Source organism: Mchenga conophoros, linkage group LG23 (genome assembly GCF_057382185.1).
Source record: "Mchenga conophoros isolate Kocher_MC1m ecotype Shallow Benthic linkage group LG23, M_conophoros_male_GT1.1, whole genome shotgun sequence".
Taxonomy (NCBI): domain Eukaryota; kingdom Metazoa; phylum Chordata; class Actinopteri; order Cichliformes; family Cichlidae; genus Mchenga; species Mchenga conophoros.
Genome location: NC_140547.1, coordinates 25135784 through 25150645, shown reverse-complemented (window position 1 = coordinate 25150645; position 14862 = coordinate 25135784). Strand labels below are relative to the sequence as shown.

The 14862-nt window shown below is 39.4% G+C and overlaps 1 protein-coding gene across 1 annotated transcript in view; it reads right to left on the bottom strand.

Moving 5' to 3' along the window:
• LOC146547338 (fibronectin type III domain-containing protein 4-like) overlaps positions 1-10077 on the bottom strand; it is a 60654-nt gene extending 50577 nt beyond the window's left edge. The window contains exon 1 of the mRNA XM_085264384.1: positions 9207-10077. Coding sequence (XP_085120510.1) covers positions 9207-9291 — 85 coding nt within the window. The 5' untranslated portion in view covers positions 9292-10077. The remainder of the gene's footprint in view (positions 1-9206) is intronic.
• Between the last annotated feature and the right edge of the window lie 4785 nt (positions 10078-14862).

The window sequence follows — 14862 nt, the reverse complement described above, 5'->3', positions numbered from 1 at the left end:
AATGGCACAAATAATCCAGTAAACAATTGCAGCACAGTAAAAAAAAAAAGGAATCCTCTTTGAGCCATTACTTGTGTAAAGTATTTTCCCAAAAGACAAGGACACAGGCAACAGGTAATACTGAACTAAATGTAAAACCTCAACCTTTTTCATTTTTACCTAAACTGTGTGCACAAAACTCTGGAGGGATCTATGCTAACGTAGAACCCAGTCAGGACGTCTGCTACTGCTGTTTGCTCGTTTTTTTTTTTATGGGCGATCGTTTTCAGGCTTCAAGCAGCACCATTATACCAACATTTCACATTCTAGACATTGTTTTAGGTGTATTTGACCAAAAGTTTGACTGAAAATTCACATGCAAGCTTTTTTCAAGGCTGTGGTATTTGCCCGCAAACAATACCTTTCAGCTAGCTAAAACAGAATATTATGCTATCAGCGAGCAACATGGCTAATGCCTTTCACACAGCTTTGTCTCAACTCCAAAGAGCCACAGAAGTAAAAGCTCATAATAATAATTGAAACAATCTTTGAAAAAATGACTTACCAAGCATGGCAAACAACTCGAATATGTAGAGCAAAATGTTCTGAAACGGCTTCACTTCAGCTTCGATTGGAGCCGTGCTGGGGGCGGAGTCTGTGAATTTACTCTGTTGGTGTCATAGCCCCTCTAGGAGTTCAGAGTTAAGAGGTCAAGAGTTAATGTTTCCATTGTAACACCTCCAGATTTGACAGAGAAACACTCATTTTTAACACTCGATTTTAACTACTATCATTTTACACCTCAGAGTTACATTAAAAGAATGTGACTCTGCTTAGAGTAAAATTAACTCTACTTTTGCAAGAAGACTATTAACACCAAAACATTTAACACTTTTGAATTTGCTGTGTATAATGTTAAATTACTATTAATCAAATGACTAAGTATTTTAGACTTTAGTTTACTTCAGCCATATTCCATACAAATCAGGTATCATGCAAAAATAAAAATAGCTTCAAATACAGTCATGACAATAAAAATATGACTTTAAGGATTTAACAACATTACTTTAGTTATACACCAACATGTCTTATACATTAGCACTAAGGGAAAACTGAATGATCTGGTGGTTTTTGTCAATAAAACTACTCATCTAAGATTACCACAAAGTAAAAGATCTGTCAGCAAAATTATGCAACATTTTAGGCACACTATCAAATCAGTGAGCTGGGATTTTTTATTCTAAACATGAACTACTGTTACAGCAACAGACATGGACACAACTCAATGTTCACTATGTGAAGGAGCCAAACACATGCCTTCTCCTCTCGTTAACTGAGATAAACTGCTGGCATATTTGTTTTACATCTATACTGTCCAGTCTCTCCTGGTGGACATGGTACAGCCTCTGTAAACTAATATCCTGGCTTGCTCGAGGCTCTCTGACAGTTTCAATCAAAATTAGAAATGCTACTCTGAGACTGAGATAACTAATAGTGCTGCCTGTTGTGCAGTTAGTTTCCAAAACACTTATTCATGGTTACATATACTTTTAGATTGATGTGGGCCAAAACCTAGGATAGCCTGTAACGTTATTATGACACATCTTATGAGTGAACTTGACTTTAAGTGACTTACAGGTTTCTTTGAAAAATACTTTCTTATATCCAGGTTCTTCCTTTTTGCTGCCGTCCTCCTCTCCTCCTTGCAGGTCCTCGCAGCGCAGCTTTGCTGCCATTTGTTTATGTTTTATTGGAGGTTTTTTTTATTGTTCTTGTCATATCAAACTGCAGTATGGAGCAAAATAAGTTGAAAAAAATCTCTTTGGTTCTGGAGTCAACATTTTAAAATAGGTTTTTGTTGCAAAGGAGAAAATGCACAACTTTTTTTTCCCTCTACAGATTTTCAAAAAAGTAAAAAAGAAATGCATGTTTGATGCTGCCAATTATCAGCAAGAAAATGCAGCCTGTTCTCAATCCCAGGGTTTCAGATACCTTCTTTTGTCAAAGCATGTCTGGCATCTCCTTTTGCACACAGTGTCCTTCTGAGCCTGCAGCAGCATGTTTGACCTGCTAAAGGCTGAAGGTAATTAGTTTTTGTGGCACGTTCCTTCAAAAGCAGCCGTGGAATTAATAAATGCCACAAAACGTTATTGCATTTCTCCAAAGCAGACCTCAGAATGCAGAATAATAACCCCTTTTTCAGGTCTTGGAGTTTCTCTCACAGCTCTGCTTGTGCTGAGTTTTGGAGACAGTAATCCTAATCCGGATTTTAACAGGAAAATAAAAAGATAATTTAACAGAGATGTGAAGTTCGGCCTGGATGTGCTTACTCTGGAGAATTTCCCTCATCTTCCCGTCCTTATTTGAAGTAAAAAAAAAAAAACAACAACCCTCCCACACTGTGGTTTGATCTCTCCACACGGTGCTGTATCTGTGTGTTGTACTATGAAATGGACGAAAGCCAAATCTACTAAACATGGATTTTTTCGTCGGCCTCCGACCTCGTGTTTCTCTGCAGGACCACAAGATGAAAACAAAAACAAGTCCGGAGATGGCAGCTGTTTACCTCCGCTCGTCCTGGAGTACTCTGTGACGTGTGACTCGAGTCGGACGTTCAGCTGTAAATCACAGCGAAGAAACAGTTTGACGATTGACTCAGACAGCCTAATCTCACTAATGGCTCCCTACCACTCTCTGAGATGGATGGATGTCCGTGGATGTGCACGATCTAATATAGTAACATCCTCTCCATACTGATTAAATATACAGTATGAGTGCATTATGAGACATTGTTCCCCTCACTCCTCTTACATAAGAGCGAGACAGAATGAAACTTGTTGTTGCTTCACTTTGTGTTTTTTTTCTGTCCCTGGCTACCTTTGAGGTCATTTCGTGCTGCACTAACTTTCTTTGGTGTCTCTTTGCAACTGTTTGTGTTGATTTCCATAAAAGTCTTGATTCACCACTCATTTCTTTATGTTTTGCTCAGAAAACAGGAACTTAGGATGTATTGAAACGTACAAACATATAAGGCAAAAAACCCCAACAGAATTTGCGCAATTTTAATGAGCTGAAAGTAAATATTTGGTTTGACCATCTTTATTCTTCAGCAAAGTCTGAACTCTCTTAGGCAGCTTTCTTGTCATGTCTTTAAGTCGTCTTCAGGAATAGTTCTGCAGGCTTCTTGAAGGACATTCAAAGCTCTTCTTTGGATGTTTCTGCCTTTTGTTCTGTTCTCTGTCAACATGATCCCACACTGCTTCAATAATGTTGACAGTGTGTTTTTCTATCCAGGTATTATTTTACTGCATTCTCATGGTGAAAAATCTTGCTTTTGTTCATCAGATACTTACCAGATGGTATTACAAAGTGGATCAAAATCTGATGGCGCTTTTCTGTGTTCATAATTCATCAATTTTAAGTGGCTCAACAAAGAAAGCCCCCCAAAATACTTGGGGGACTGGACTGGGTTAAAAATGAGTGGGAAAAGTAGCCAAAAGAAACACACTGGAAAACCTCCACAAAGTTTTAAGAACTACTGGTCCAGAGACAGAAAGTCTGGCCCCTTGGAAGCAAAAATATAAAGAAATGACAGCTGGCTCAAAACTTTTGCACAACATTGTATGTGTTCCTTTCTGTTCATTTTCAAAATATTTTTTGTAATTTTGTGCCAATTTTCATCCATCCGTGACTCTCTCTGGTCACTCTGTGACTGTTGTTTTCGGATGTCTTCATCGTGTACCATGGAGGCTCTGCTATGCTTGTGATAATTTTGTGTTCCCGCAACGTAATTTTCTCCTTCTCTGTGAACCATTTGCAAATCTTTTCAGTCCTTTTGTGTCATTTTTCCATCATTTTTGCCTCAGTTTGTTATTTGTTGTCATTCTTTGCCACTACTCATTTTTTAGGATGCTTTCCATTCTTGTAATAATTTTGCATGATTTTTCATTTGTTTTTGTTTTTGTTTACAACTGTCTGTTTTGTTGCTTTGTGCATTTTTTTTAACGTTTTTTGTGATTATTTTGTTTTTCTTTTCCATATTTTTTGTGCTTTCTGTGTCTCGTTATCATGAATTTAGGGTCATTTTTGTGTTGATTTTCAATATATTTGTTACAAGGACACTTCATTTTTTTTGTTGTTTTTTCATTTGTTTAGTGAATCCGGAGACACTCAGCTTTTGTGGTTATTTTAAATGTTCTATTTACACTGTGCATTTGTGTTGTTTTCCATTACTTTTGTGCCTCTTTGTACACATTTTGTGCTTTCCATTATATTCTTGCATTACTTTCTTGTTTAGTGTAACTTTTATATTGTCACCTTTGAGGAAATTTTCAAATAGTGACTTTTTTGTTACTATTTGTGTAAATGTCATTCACTGGATGTCTGGATGTGACCAGGTGATAGTTTCTGTGATCATTTTGTTTCTCTATCTACATGGCAGAGCTATGCTTATTGCTTTCCATACATTTATGTTTCTTCGTGATTATGAAAGATTAATTGAACCCTAGCGGCTGACACTACGAGTCCTCCTTACCCCTGGGCGTGTGCCCTGCATGTCCTATTAGGAATCCTTTCATGAGAATGGCAATTTACGTTTGCTGGCCTAGCAACTGTAAACTGTAAAGGGGTGGACATGGTTGGCAACGAGTCTTAGTACTATCCCCCACACCATAACACCACCACCACTAGCAGCCTGAATCTTGAAAGCATGGATCCATCCTGCCTTGTATTAATCTTGTTTATACCAAATTTTGATCCATCTGACTGTTGCAGCAGAAACCGAGACTCATCAGACCAAGCAACATTTTTCTAGTGTTACATTGTCTAATTTTGGTAATTCTGTGTGAATTTTCATTTAAATCATCAGGTTGCCATGGAAAGATAAGGACAATCAGCACTGAGCTGAGGCAGTTATGTGAGGCTGAGCTGAGTATAAAGAGAGGCTTCGCTGCTGGAATAAAACAGCACTTTACCCTGCTCCTTTTAAAATAAATACCTCCTGTGTCTGCAGTTGGTGCATTTTTATGATCCCCCTACAAGCTCTATGCTCATCTTTCTGCTTTGTTCTCCTTTCTGAAGACCCGTGTAGGACAGCTTTCGTCTCACTCCCGAGGTTTTCATCAGGGAGCGGCGAGATGCAACAGAGAGAAACACAACTGCAAATAAATCTTGGGAATTTATTCTTGGCTTTGACAGCATACGGACTAAAAATATTGTCGTGCGAGGTCCAGTTACTTGACTAGACTTTAGCCACATCCCACGTAAGCTGGCAAGAGCTTTGCCACGCGATAAAGAAAGCTCAAATATAGCGACTCCTTTACAGAGCACACACACTGGCCTTTTAAATATAAGTTTATAATGAAGGTCAGAGCTGTTGGTGGTGTCACAGTGGACTGCCTTATATTAAAAAGTGTGGCTAATACTCTCCTTCCTCTGTTAGAAATCCTAGCTTGTAATCACTGTAGAGTACAGATGCAATAACAAACTCATATTGAAGTAGTGCCAATCAGAACTAGACACTGAGTGCATGCCAAATAAAGCGACAAAGTGGCCTCTGCTGAATTCTCTGCTGGTACAAAGACTAAAATGTCACCCCAAACTATTCAAAATATCAGCTGAGCGTGTGCATGTGCGGCTTAAGCAAAGGACACAAACCTGCAGGTGTTTAAATTTTCATTTTTGAAAAAAATGTAAGTAGACTGACCTTGCACATCACCCACATTTACTCTTAATATCCAAATTAGTTTAGACTAGACACTCTTTGACCTATAACTGTTTTCTCAGTTTCCTTAATAAATAAGACTTGGGATAACATATTCTAATTTTAGTTTGTCATTCTAGATGTGGGATATTATTTGAAGGTTGACAACTTAAGCAAAAAATTGGCTAAAATGAAAAGACGGCTAAGCGATGCGTATTTCTTGCCTCAGAGGTTTTCAGAAACACATTTTGCTGAAGCATCTTCTTAATTCGTAAGATGAAAATTAGCTCCAATGTTTGTTGAAATCTGGGACCTCACAATCAACATAAGCTATTCCTCTGCATGGTTATACAACCATGTAGGAGAAGGAGATCACTGTGTAGTACTGGCCGTCAAGCATCCATTGCAGTGATGCAAATATGCCCCTATGGCCAAGCATATCGTTATTTTGTCAGAACCACAGGCATCCAGGTTCATGCATGAGGTGTCCTTTCGAGCGTGCACCCAGACAGACAGGGTTGTGACATCGAGCAAAAGGATCTGGCACTCCCAACTCATCATTTGCCAATATTCCTAAACCTAACCGAGTCAGGTTTTAGTGCCTAATGCTAACTACTGAAAGCAAACGTTAAAAGTGAGTGAAAAAACAAAACAAATACGCATGTGAAGAACAAAATAAGCAAAAATGAAAACACACGATGCACTGTCTCCTAGCTGAGAAACCTGCAGCCTCCTAAGGCAGACTCGGTAGGTCTCTAAAATAAGACCTTTATCTCTCTGTGTTAGAGCAGCAACACCAGGGAGCAGATTCCTGAAATCAGGAGATGCAGCTGATAAATCAGCATTTCAGACCAGAATCATACAAAGCAAAAAGAGATGGTCATGCTCAAATGAAGACTTGTCACATGTTAAATGACTTGTCAGGCACAAGTCGTTAGCTGAGCAGTGTGTGGCTTCAGAGCCAGATGCTCAGTTCAAGCCTTCATAACAGGACTTCACTAACTGTCGGGAGATGTAGCAGTGACTACGTCCATCTTCAATCTGTGGTCAGGATGACAACATGACGGCACCACCACAACAAAATATTAACTGTAGGTAATGTAACTCATTCCACATAATCCTCTGTAGGGCCCAACATACATAGAAAAGTTAAGACCGATACAGATACCAATACCTAATACTGATATTGATCCTTATACCAATACTGAGCGTAATACCGATACTTGGTGAAAAATCCGATACATTAGCTAATAATTTTTTTGATATGTGTAGTTATTTATGAGTTCTTACTTACATGTCGTAACACTAATATGATATAATTGTTTTACTGACCCAAAAAGTGGTTGATTACATGTTTATGCCCGAAACTGCTCGAGTTGGCAGCTGGTGGTCTCCCAAACATGCGTTTTGTGAAACTATTCAACATCATTTGCTTTTTAGATTTTTACTATCGGCTAATACTCATATATCAGCAAGTAGCTAATATGAGGCCGTCCTGGCAGAGCTAATCCCCGGGATGCATTTTTTCATTTTTACTTTCAAACAAAGACATAAATTGGATCAAAAATGACTGATCATGCCTGTTGAGCAAAGATTTTAGATTTGCACATGTTGGAATTTTAATTTTCTGATTCAGGTTGGTCCCTAGTTTAACGCCCAGTGAACAAATTCCATTTGTTTCAGTGTTAAAATCTTTTTTATTTGACTGAAGACTCTTCAGCTAGTTAACATTGCTTATAATCCTGCTCAGAGTCTGGGATAAGCTAACATCCACCTCTTTTTATGGACTTTGTGGGTATATAAGGCATGCAAAGGAAGATACTTATAAAACAAGAACATACATAATCATAAAGGATAAAGCAACTCATTTATTATAATCCCCCGTGTGCGGGTAATGCATTGTTAAGAATGTAACTCACACTGAACACAGATTGTTGTGCTAGCCAAAGCCTTTTGTTGAAAAAGCACAATTTTCAATCTCATAAAACATAGAACAAATATTTTTACACAAAGCTATAACCAGGTGTAATATCACCTGCTGCTTCAAAGTCATGAATCAATCTTTTTAAAATAAGATGCCGGTCGCTTCCTGAAGTGCTGCTGTCTGTGATTTATGGTGAAGGAGGGAAAAAAAGGCTTCCTCCCGCAGCTGTTTGTCATGACTGGAAATCTGCATTTAAAATTAATGGGTGGCAGAGAGCAGGAAAACGAAGCGTGGTTGATGAGCTCCCATAAAGACATGACGTCTGTGACGTGAGCTGAGCAGGTAAAGGCCGTGTGGGGGGATATAAAGACATAGCAGCTCATTGGATAAATCGATACAGAACCTTGTAAGCGCAGATTAGCTGCTCTTTGGTATTCATCCAAAAAGAAGCATGTTAATTCGGTGCTATTTGCCAAAGGCTACTTTGGATTAAACCTCATGGGAAGGTGCAGAGGAGGGGGGATGTGACCAGTGGTCTGGGTGATTTAGGTGCATTCCTGCAACAGCTAATTAAACAGAGCAAAGGAGGAGTGAGAGAGAGAGAGATTGCTTTGAAATTCTAATCCCCCGATAAGCATTCAATTAAGGTTGGGACACTTTTTCAACAGCTGTTAGTCTAGTTGAAATATGAGGCGTAAACAGAGCGCAGCATACGCTCCACTCACCTCAAATCACACAGGTGGACACACAAAGCAGTGTGTCAATGTAGAGTCGCGCCGCTGTCACGTACTTAAAGCTGTAGATGATAACGAAATATCGATCATCTTTCAGGGCCAACAGCTTATTATTACTGCATATAACGCCAGTTTTTACAGGCTAACATCCAGGTTTTCCCTCTTTTGTCCCACATGGTATTTACACTGATGGTTGTTATTTGTGTTTGGCATCTTTGCAAACTTTTGCAGCTTAAAAATGATGATGTGTGGGCTTTCAGCTGTCCATTTTCTGTGCAGAACACCACGTGAACAGTATCGCCTTTTCATGATTGCTTTCAGATCATACAAAAGAATGAAAATAATGAGGCCGTCCTGGCAGAGCTACACACACACACACACACACACACACACACACACACACACACATATATACATATATATATATATATATATATATATATATATATATATATATATATATATATGTATGTAGGGTTTTTTGTTTTTTTAACACTGCATTTAAATCACCATTCCACTTCTTACTTCTTATCAGTCAGACGGAGGTATTTCTAGAGCCAAAGCAAAACGAGGCTCTTGTCCTTGCTCAGATATAACAAGGACATTGGGCTTTTTAAAAATTCGATGTTTTTCCAATGGAGTTTTGAACGCAGCTTGATTAAAAAAGACAAAGCTGCTTCAAATGAGCTTAAATGGAGAGAAACAGCGTGGTAGACATGTGTTCAAACACCTGTGTCCCATCATGCCGTAAAAATGTCATAATTATGTGAGTTATGCCAGCTGTTTGTGCCAATCCTGTCACTGCTTCCTAAAGTTTCTTATATTTAGATTAAATATGACACACAGAGAAGGAAAACGGGACACTCACTTCCTCCGACCATCCCCGGGGTCTGCCAGCAGGCCAACAGGAGCAGCAGCATCAGCCCGAGATCCAGGTGAAGAGACACGGTCATAACCTCCTCCTGTGTCTCCACGCACAAATACGCACACACCACCACCAGCACCTCTGGCTCCTTCTGCACGCTTTCTTCTCTTCCTCACCTTCTCACCTCCTTTACCCCACCTCCCCCTGCTGCTTATTTACTGAAGGTCTCGCCACGGGGTCACCACTGTTTCCACATCACCCGTCATCTTCTGCTGCTGCTGGTGCTGCTGCTGTGGAGGGCACAGTTTTGCCAGACCGCACGGGTCGGACTCCCAACTTGCGCGAAGTAGGTCAGTAGGTGTGCAGCCTAAATCCCAGCCTCTGCTCTCTCACCGAGGGCACGGAAAAGCGCAGAGCGGAGCCCGGAGGAGCAGAAGAAGGTGGAGGGGGTGGGAGAAGCTAACAGGTAGTCTCCGTGTCTTGCGGTTTCTGGTTAAATGTCGGAGATTTCGTCGCAGCAGGTGGAAGGTCGGAGCTCGGTCATTTATGAGGAGAAACTGCGCTCATTCGGGGTTCGTGTGGATACATAAGAGGACGGAGGGGCTGATGCCGAGGCTCCCGATGTCTCTCACAGGAGGACGCAGGAGCCCAAAAGGTGGTCCCGTCTCATCCGGAGAACAGCAGGCTGGTTTAAAATCTGGCAGATTGCGGGGAACCTCTGAGGATCAGAAAATATATGTGTGTGCGTGTGTGTGTGCGCAGGAGCTTCAGCCGGGAACTCCTCACGTCAGCCGCAAACACAGCCGATCTGCACCGACACAAATCCTGTCACTACACAGAGCATGGAGGATGATGAGGATGAGGGGGGAGAGGAGAGCGAGAGAGGGAAGGTGGGTGGGTGGGAGGGAGAGGACAAAGAGGTGCGTTTCTGTTCGCGGAATAACCTGCAAGCTGCCAGAGACGAGCGCTCTGAAGTGCCAACTGTTGCTTATGTAATAAGCCTCGCAGCACTGATCTGAATTCATTCCTTCAGAGATCAACAAGTACAGCCACGAGGCCATCTGCCTCTGACTGGTTTTAAACTGGGTGCTGTTTAACGCTCAATTCCAGTCACAGCCTCCCAGTGGTCTGTGACTCATACTCACTGGTTTTCTATTTGAGCTATAGCTGCCGTTTTGTTACCTTTTAGCCATAGCCTGTATGTAAAAGATGGACATAACCACTGAGGACTGTCAGAATTTTCAAATAGTTGTTAACTTATTTAAAAAAAAATATAAAAAAAAATAAGAAAAGAAATATCATTTGTAGGACTATTTTTTTCTCTTAACCCTTTAAAGCCAGTCAGAGCAGGCACGCTCTGTTTTGCGTAACTATTTTTAAATCCGGGTAGAACTGCAACCATGTAATTTTTTTTGCTTATGAAATGGAGGAGTTGTACTTACATCTTATGCCATCAGCTTGATCTATGTCATGGTTTCCTTCCACATATAGCTTTGCAAAAATGGCATAAAAAGCACTTACAGCAACAAAAACATAATATTCCAGAAACATGCTTTGCCGATCCGATCAGCTGTTCATAACACTTCCTACGTCCATCAGCGTGAACTATCGCATGTCTGCCATGACCTGCCCGAAACCGGAAGTGATGTCATTTTGCAGAAATGCAGTTTTTTTTTACCTTCAGGGCCTTACGAGCCTATACTGGTGTTTTTAAAAGTTATGTTTGACTTTATGACTTTCTTTATCGTTTCTGGGATGCTGAGGACTCAAATTGCACTGCTGGAAATAGTTAATTTTGGGCTATAATGGTTGTATTGATGTATATCAACTTGAAATGCTCCCAAAAATGGCACTACAGCATGTAAAAATATAATATAAGCTCTGGCGAACTTGGTTCTATGGTAGGTCTTAAAGGGTTAGCTATACACTCACTGGCCACTTGATTAGGTACACCTTGCTAGTACTGAGTTAGACCTTCTTTTGTCTTCAGAACCACCTTAATTCTTTGTGGTATAGATTCAACAAGGTGCTGAAAACATTCCTGGGGGTTTTGAGATTGTAGCATCACACAGTTTAATGCAGATTTGTCAGCTGCACATCACAAGGCAAGATGGATCCATGTTTTCATGTTGTTCATGCCAAATTCTAACCATATCATCTGGATGGTATTAGAACAGGTGATGTCGTTATAGTCTTCTGTTGCCCAACTTTGGTCAGCCTGTGTGAATTGTAGCCCCAATTTTCTGTTCTTAGCTGACAGGAGTGGCATCTGCTGTGGTCTGCTGCTACTGTTGAGATGCTTTTCTGCACACCTTGATTGTAACAGGTGGTTATTTGAGTTACTGTTGCATTCCTATCAGCTCAAATGGTTTATTACCTATTCAGGTTGTGTATCATGTTTTTAAAAAGCACCCAAGCAACTAAGTAATAAAGTAATTAATTACTTTTGAAAAGAAGTAATCAGTAAAGAAACTGGATTATGTTTTTGGAGAAGTAATTAGCAATTAATTACTTTTTCAAGTAACTTGACCAACACTTCTGGTTAGTGAAGTCCAGTTGTGAAGCTCCAGCTGAGTGTTTTACTCGCTCACTGGCTGATGACTCATAAATGACAAGTGATTAGCCAATACAGACGCTGTACTACCAAGTATTACTGCCAAGACTTACTTCTAGAAGCACTTTGGTATAAGAAACTCACTGATACCAAACCTCTTACTATTCTACAGGAAATGAATTTGTGAGCTCTGCCTGTTTGTCTTCTTTTTTACATAAAACACAACAAATATTGTTGTATAATGTTATTTTTCTTTATATGATGAGCAATGTTCCCTCTAATTTTTCATGTGTCTGAGCAAACACACAAACTCCCTGAGCGGTCCCTTGGACCACTGTGAGCAACAGCAGACGTTTGCACTCATTTATCTAAGTTACATGGTTTATCAAAGAATCTAATTACAGTATTTACATTTCTTTTAGAATCCTTTTAATTAACTGCTTTATCCCACTTACAATGAAAAATTTAAAAAATCTTGTTCATGACCTGTGTAGTATGTTAACACTATTGGAAGTAAAACTAACCTGAACTGTACCAATTTGCTACAGTCTGTATCAAATAAGATGCCACACAAATTATTTACACACACAAAACTATCGACTACACTACACACTAATTACACAACGCAACACACTACCTTTCGACTCCAAACACGCTTAACGTCACAAATCTCTCACATCTCCTGCCGCAGTCACTCCTACAACGTCCCCTTGTTCCTAAACAACCAAATGCCATGTTGCCATATCATTTGTTGATTTGTCAACATGGTACATTTTTCCACCAATAGGAAAGGGCGGAGGTTTTTTTGGTTTTTGGCTTTGCTCACACGCTTTCGAGCGCTTTCCTTAGAAAACGCAGTTTTTACAGTTTCTTGCCGCAGTAAATATAAACAACGATAGTGTTCAGGAATAAACATCACATATATTTATTTTAATCACAACTGTGGTTTTACATGGCCCATCAACACAATTTAAAAACTGGTATATAGTTTGAAGTCCACACTTTAAGACAAAAATGGAAATCGGGGTTGTCTTGGGTTGACATAACATCTTTTTGCTATGTCATCTTAATTTGGTCATGTGATTGGTTTACCATGACTACTTTATTCTTCCTCAGCTAATCAGTAGCACATGTGCGATTGTCTCCCCCTCCTAGCTCCCAGTAAGCTGAAGATAGGTTCAAGCGTCTGTGCGTTGAAACATAGTAAAGAGTCCACACCGCATTTTCTTGTTAGTAACAGCGTTGTAATGATTGAAATGGTAATTATTCAGATTACTAGTTACTGAAAAAAGTAACGGCCGTTATTCCCATCTCTGATAATGACACAATTATTTGTATTTCTACTACTCATAAACTAGTGACAGTATTTATTGATCAGTATCCACAAATTAAAATTGTAAATAAATGACACTATGTGCACAAATCTGACTGAGACCCTAAACTTTACCTTAAATTTTCCGTCTTCCCTACTCACATTTCCAGTGGTTGTACGCGTTGTCATTAGTTTGTCTTCCGCTTTGCTACCTAAAATACCGGTGTCATAACCTGTCAATGATGTTGATTAGCTGCGTATATACAAATGTGAATCCTTGGCTGGAGCCGCCAGTCACCGGTCACTCACTGACTCACACTGCAAAATGGCACAGAATGAATTGTTACGTATATATTTTAATTTGAATTCAGGTTGGAATTCTTTGTGCGTAGCACAGATTTTCTGTGCTCGGAGACCGTGTCAGCAGTGCGCGATTGCGCGCGCATGCAGCATAGAGTGAACAGTGATGATGAGTTGATTATTGCCAGCTGCCTTACAGCCACTAATGTGATGGAGTAATAATAACTTGCACCAGGTTTTCAGCATTTTCATGACTTTAGAAGCAGTTTCGACAAACAAATATGAGAAAAAATAAAAGTACACGTGCAAGTGTGCTGCACAATGTTTGAATCACACGCTATGCAAACAGCCCTAACCCTTTTATAAAGCAATACTGAACAAAAATAGCACAAACCATTTAGTGATTTTCTAAAATGTGGTATGGATTTAATGACTTGAAATACTTTTCAACACATGAATACATATTAAAGCTTGCACAGAGGAAGACAAAACCCATGAAACTGCACTATTATGTCTCACAGTACCGACTGTAGTGAGGCAAATATAGTTTCTCATTGATATGCTGGTTTTTCACAGGCCACAGAATTGTCCTTTAATATTTTAACCACTACTTGGGGTTTGTTATTAAGAGCTTTATTTCAATTATAAGTCTCTTGAGATACATTATGTACAATTCACAATAGTTTTTTCTTTAAAAGATTTACTGAAAAAAATGACGTAACTACATAGAAATACTGTAATTCCGTGTTGCATGATTATAGAAATACACTATAAAGCCATCTCATTATAACAATGTTATCCTAAAACTGTAACTAGAAAAAAAGCTGCCTTTAAATAAGCTAACTATGGGAGGTAGGGCTGAGTATATGGACATATATGGACTTCCTACGTTGAAGCTTGAGTTATGGCAGCTATGAAGCTGTAAAACCTACTCAGTAAACTGAGTGCATGCCTTTCAGCCCTCTCCAAAGCCTTTATATCACAATAATGGTTCTTCCCAGATGTTGGATGGTGTCAGAATAAAGCTCGATATATTTTCATGGTCTTGACTTTGTTCAGACTCATATTGGACTCGAAGTGAAGCAATCGATATTTTCAGCTGATATTTTAATTTTCTTTTGTATACATTAACTTTAGTGTATTTACTGAAGCTTTGCCTTCATAGACTGAATATTTATGAGCTTCAGGCTCCCAGAGCACATCAGGAAGGTTCAAAATTTGGTGCTTTGTCTTTATTACCTCCACCAAGTCATTGGTCATTCTGCCTGTAAATATGAGAGCTCAAAAACTTTGGCTTATATCCACAAAGGTCTTCGAGGTCAGCTTAATGATTTGTTGATGGAAAATCGACAAAAAGCCTTGTAAGAATCATAGTTTCTAAGTTATAAGTGTGGTCTCTGTTGTCAAAATATAAAAAGTACCATGTAAAGGTTTAAAATACCACATCCGATATGACCTCTGACCTCTCCTTTAAGGGATATGAAAGATAGATT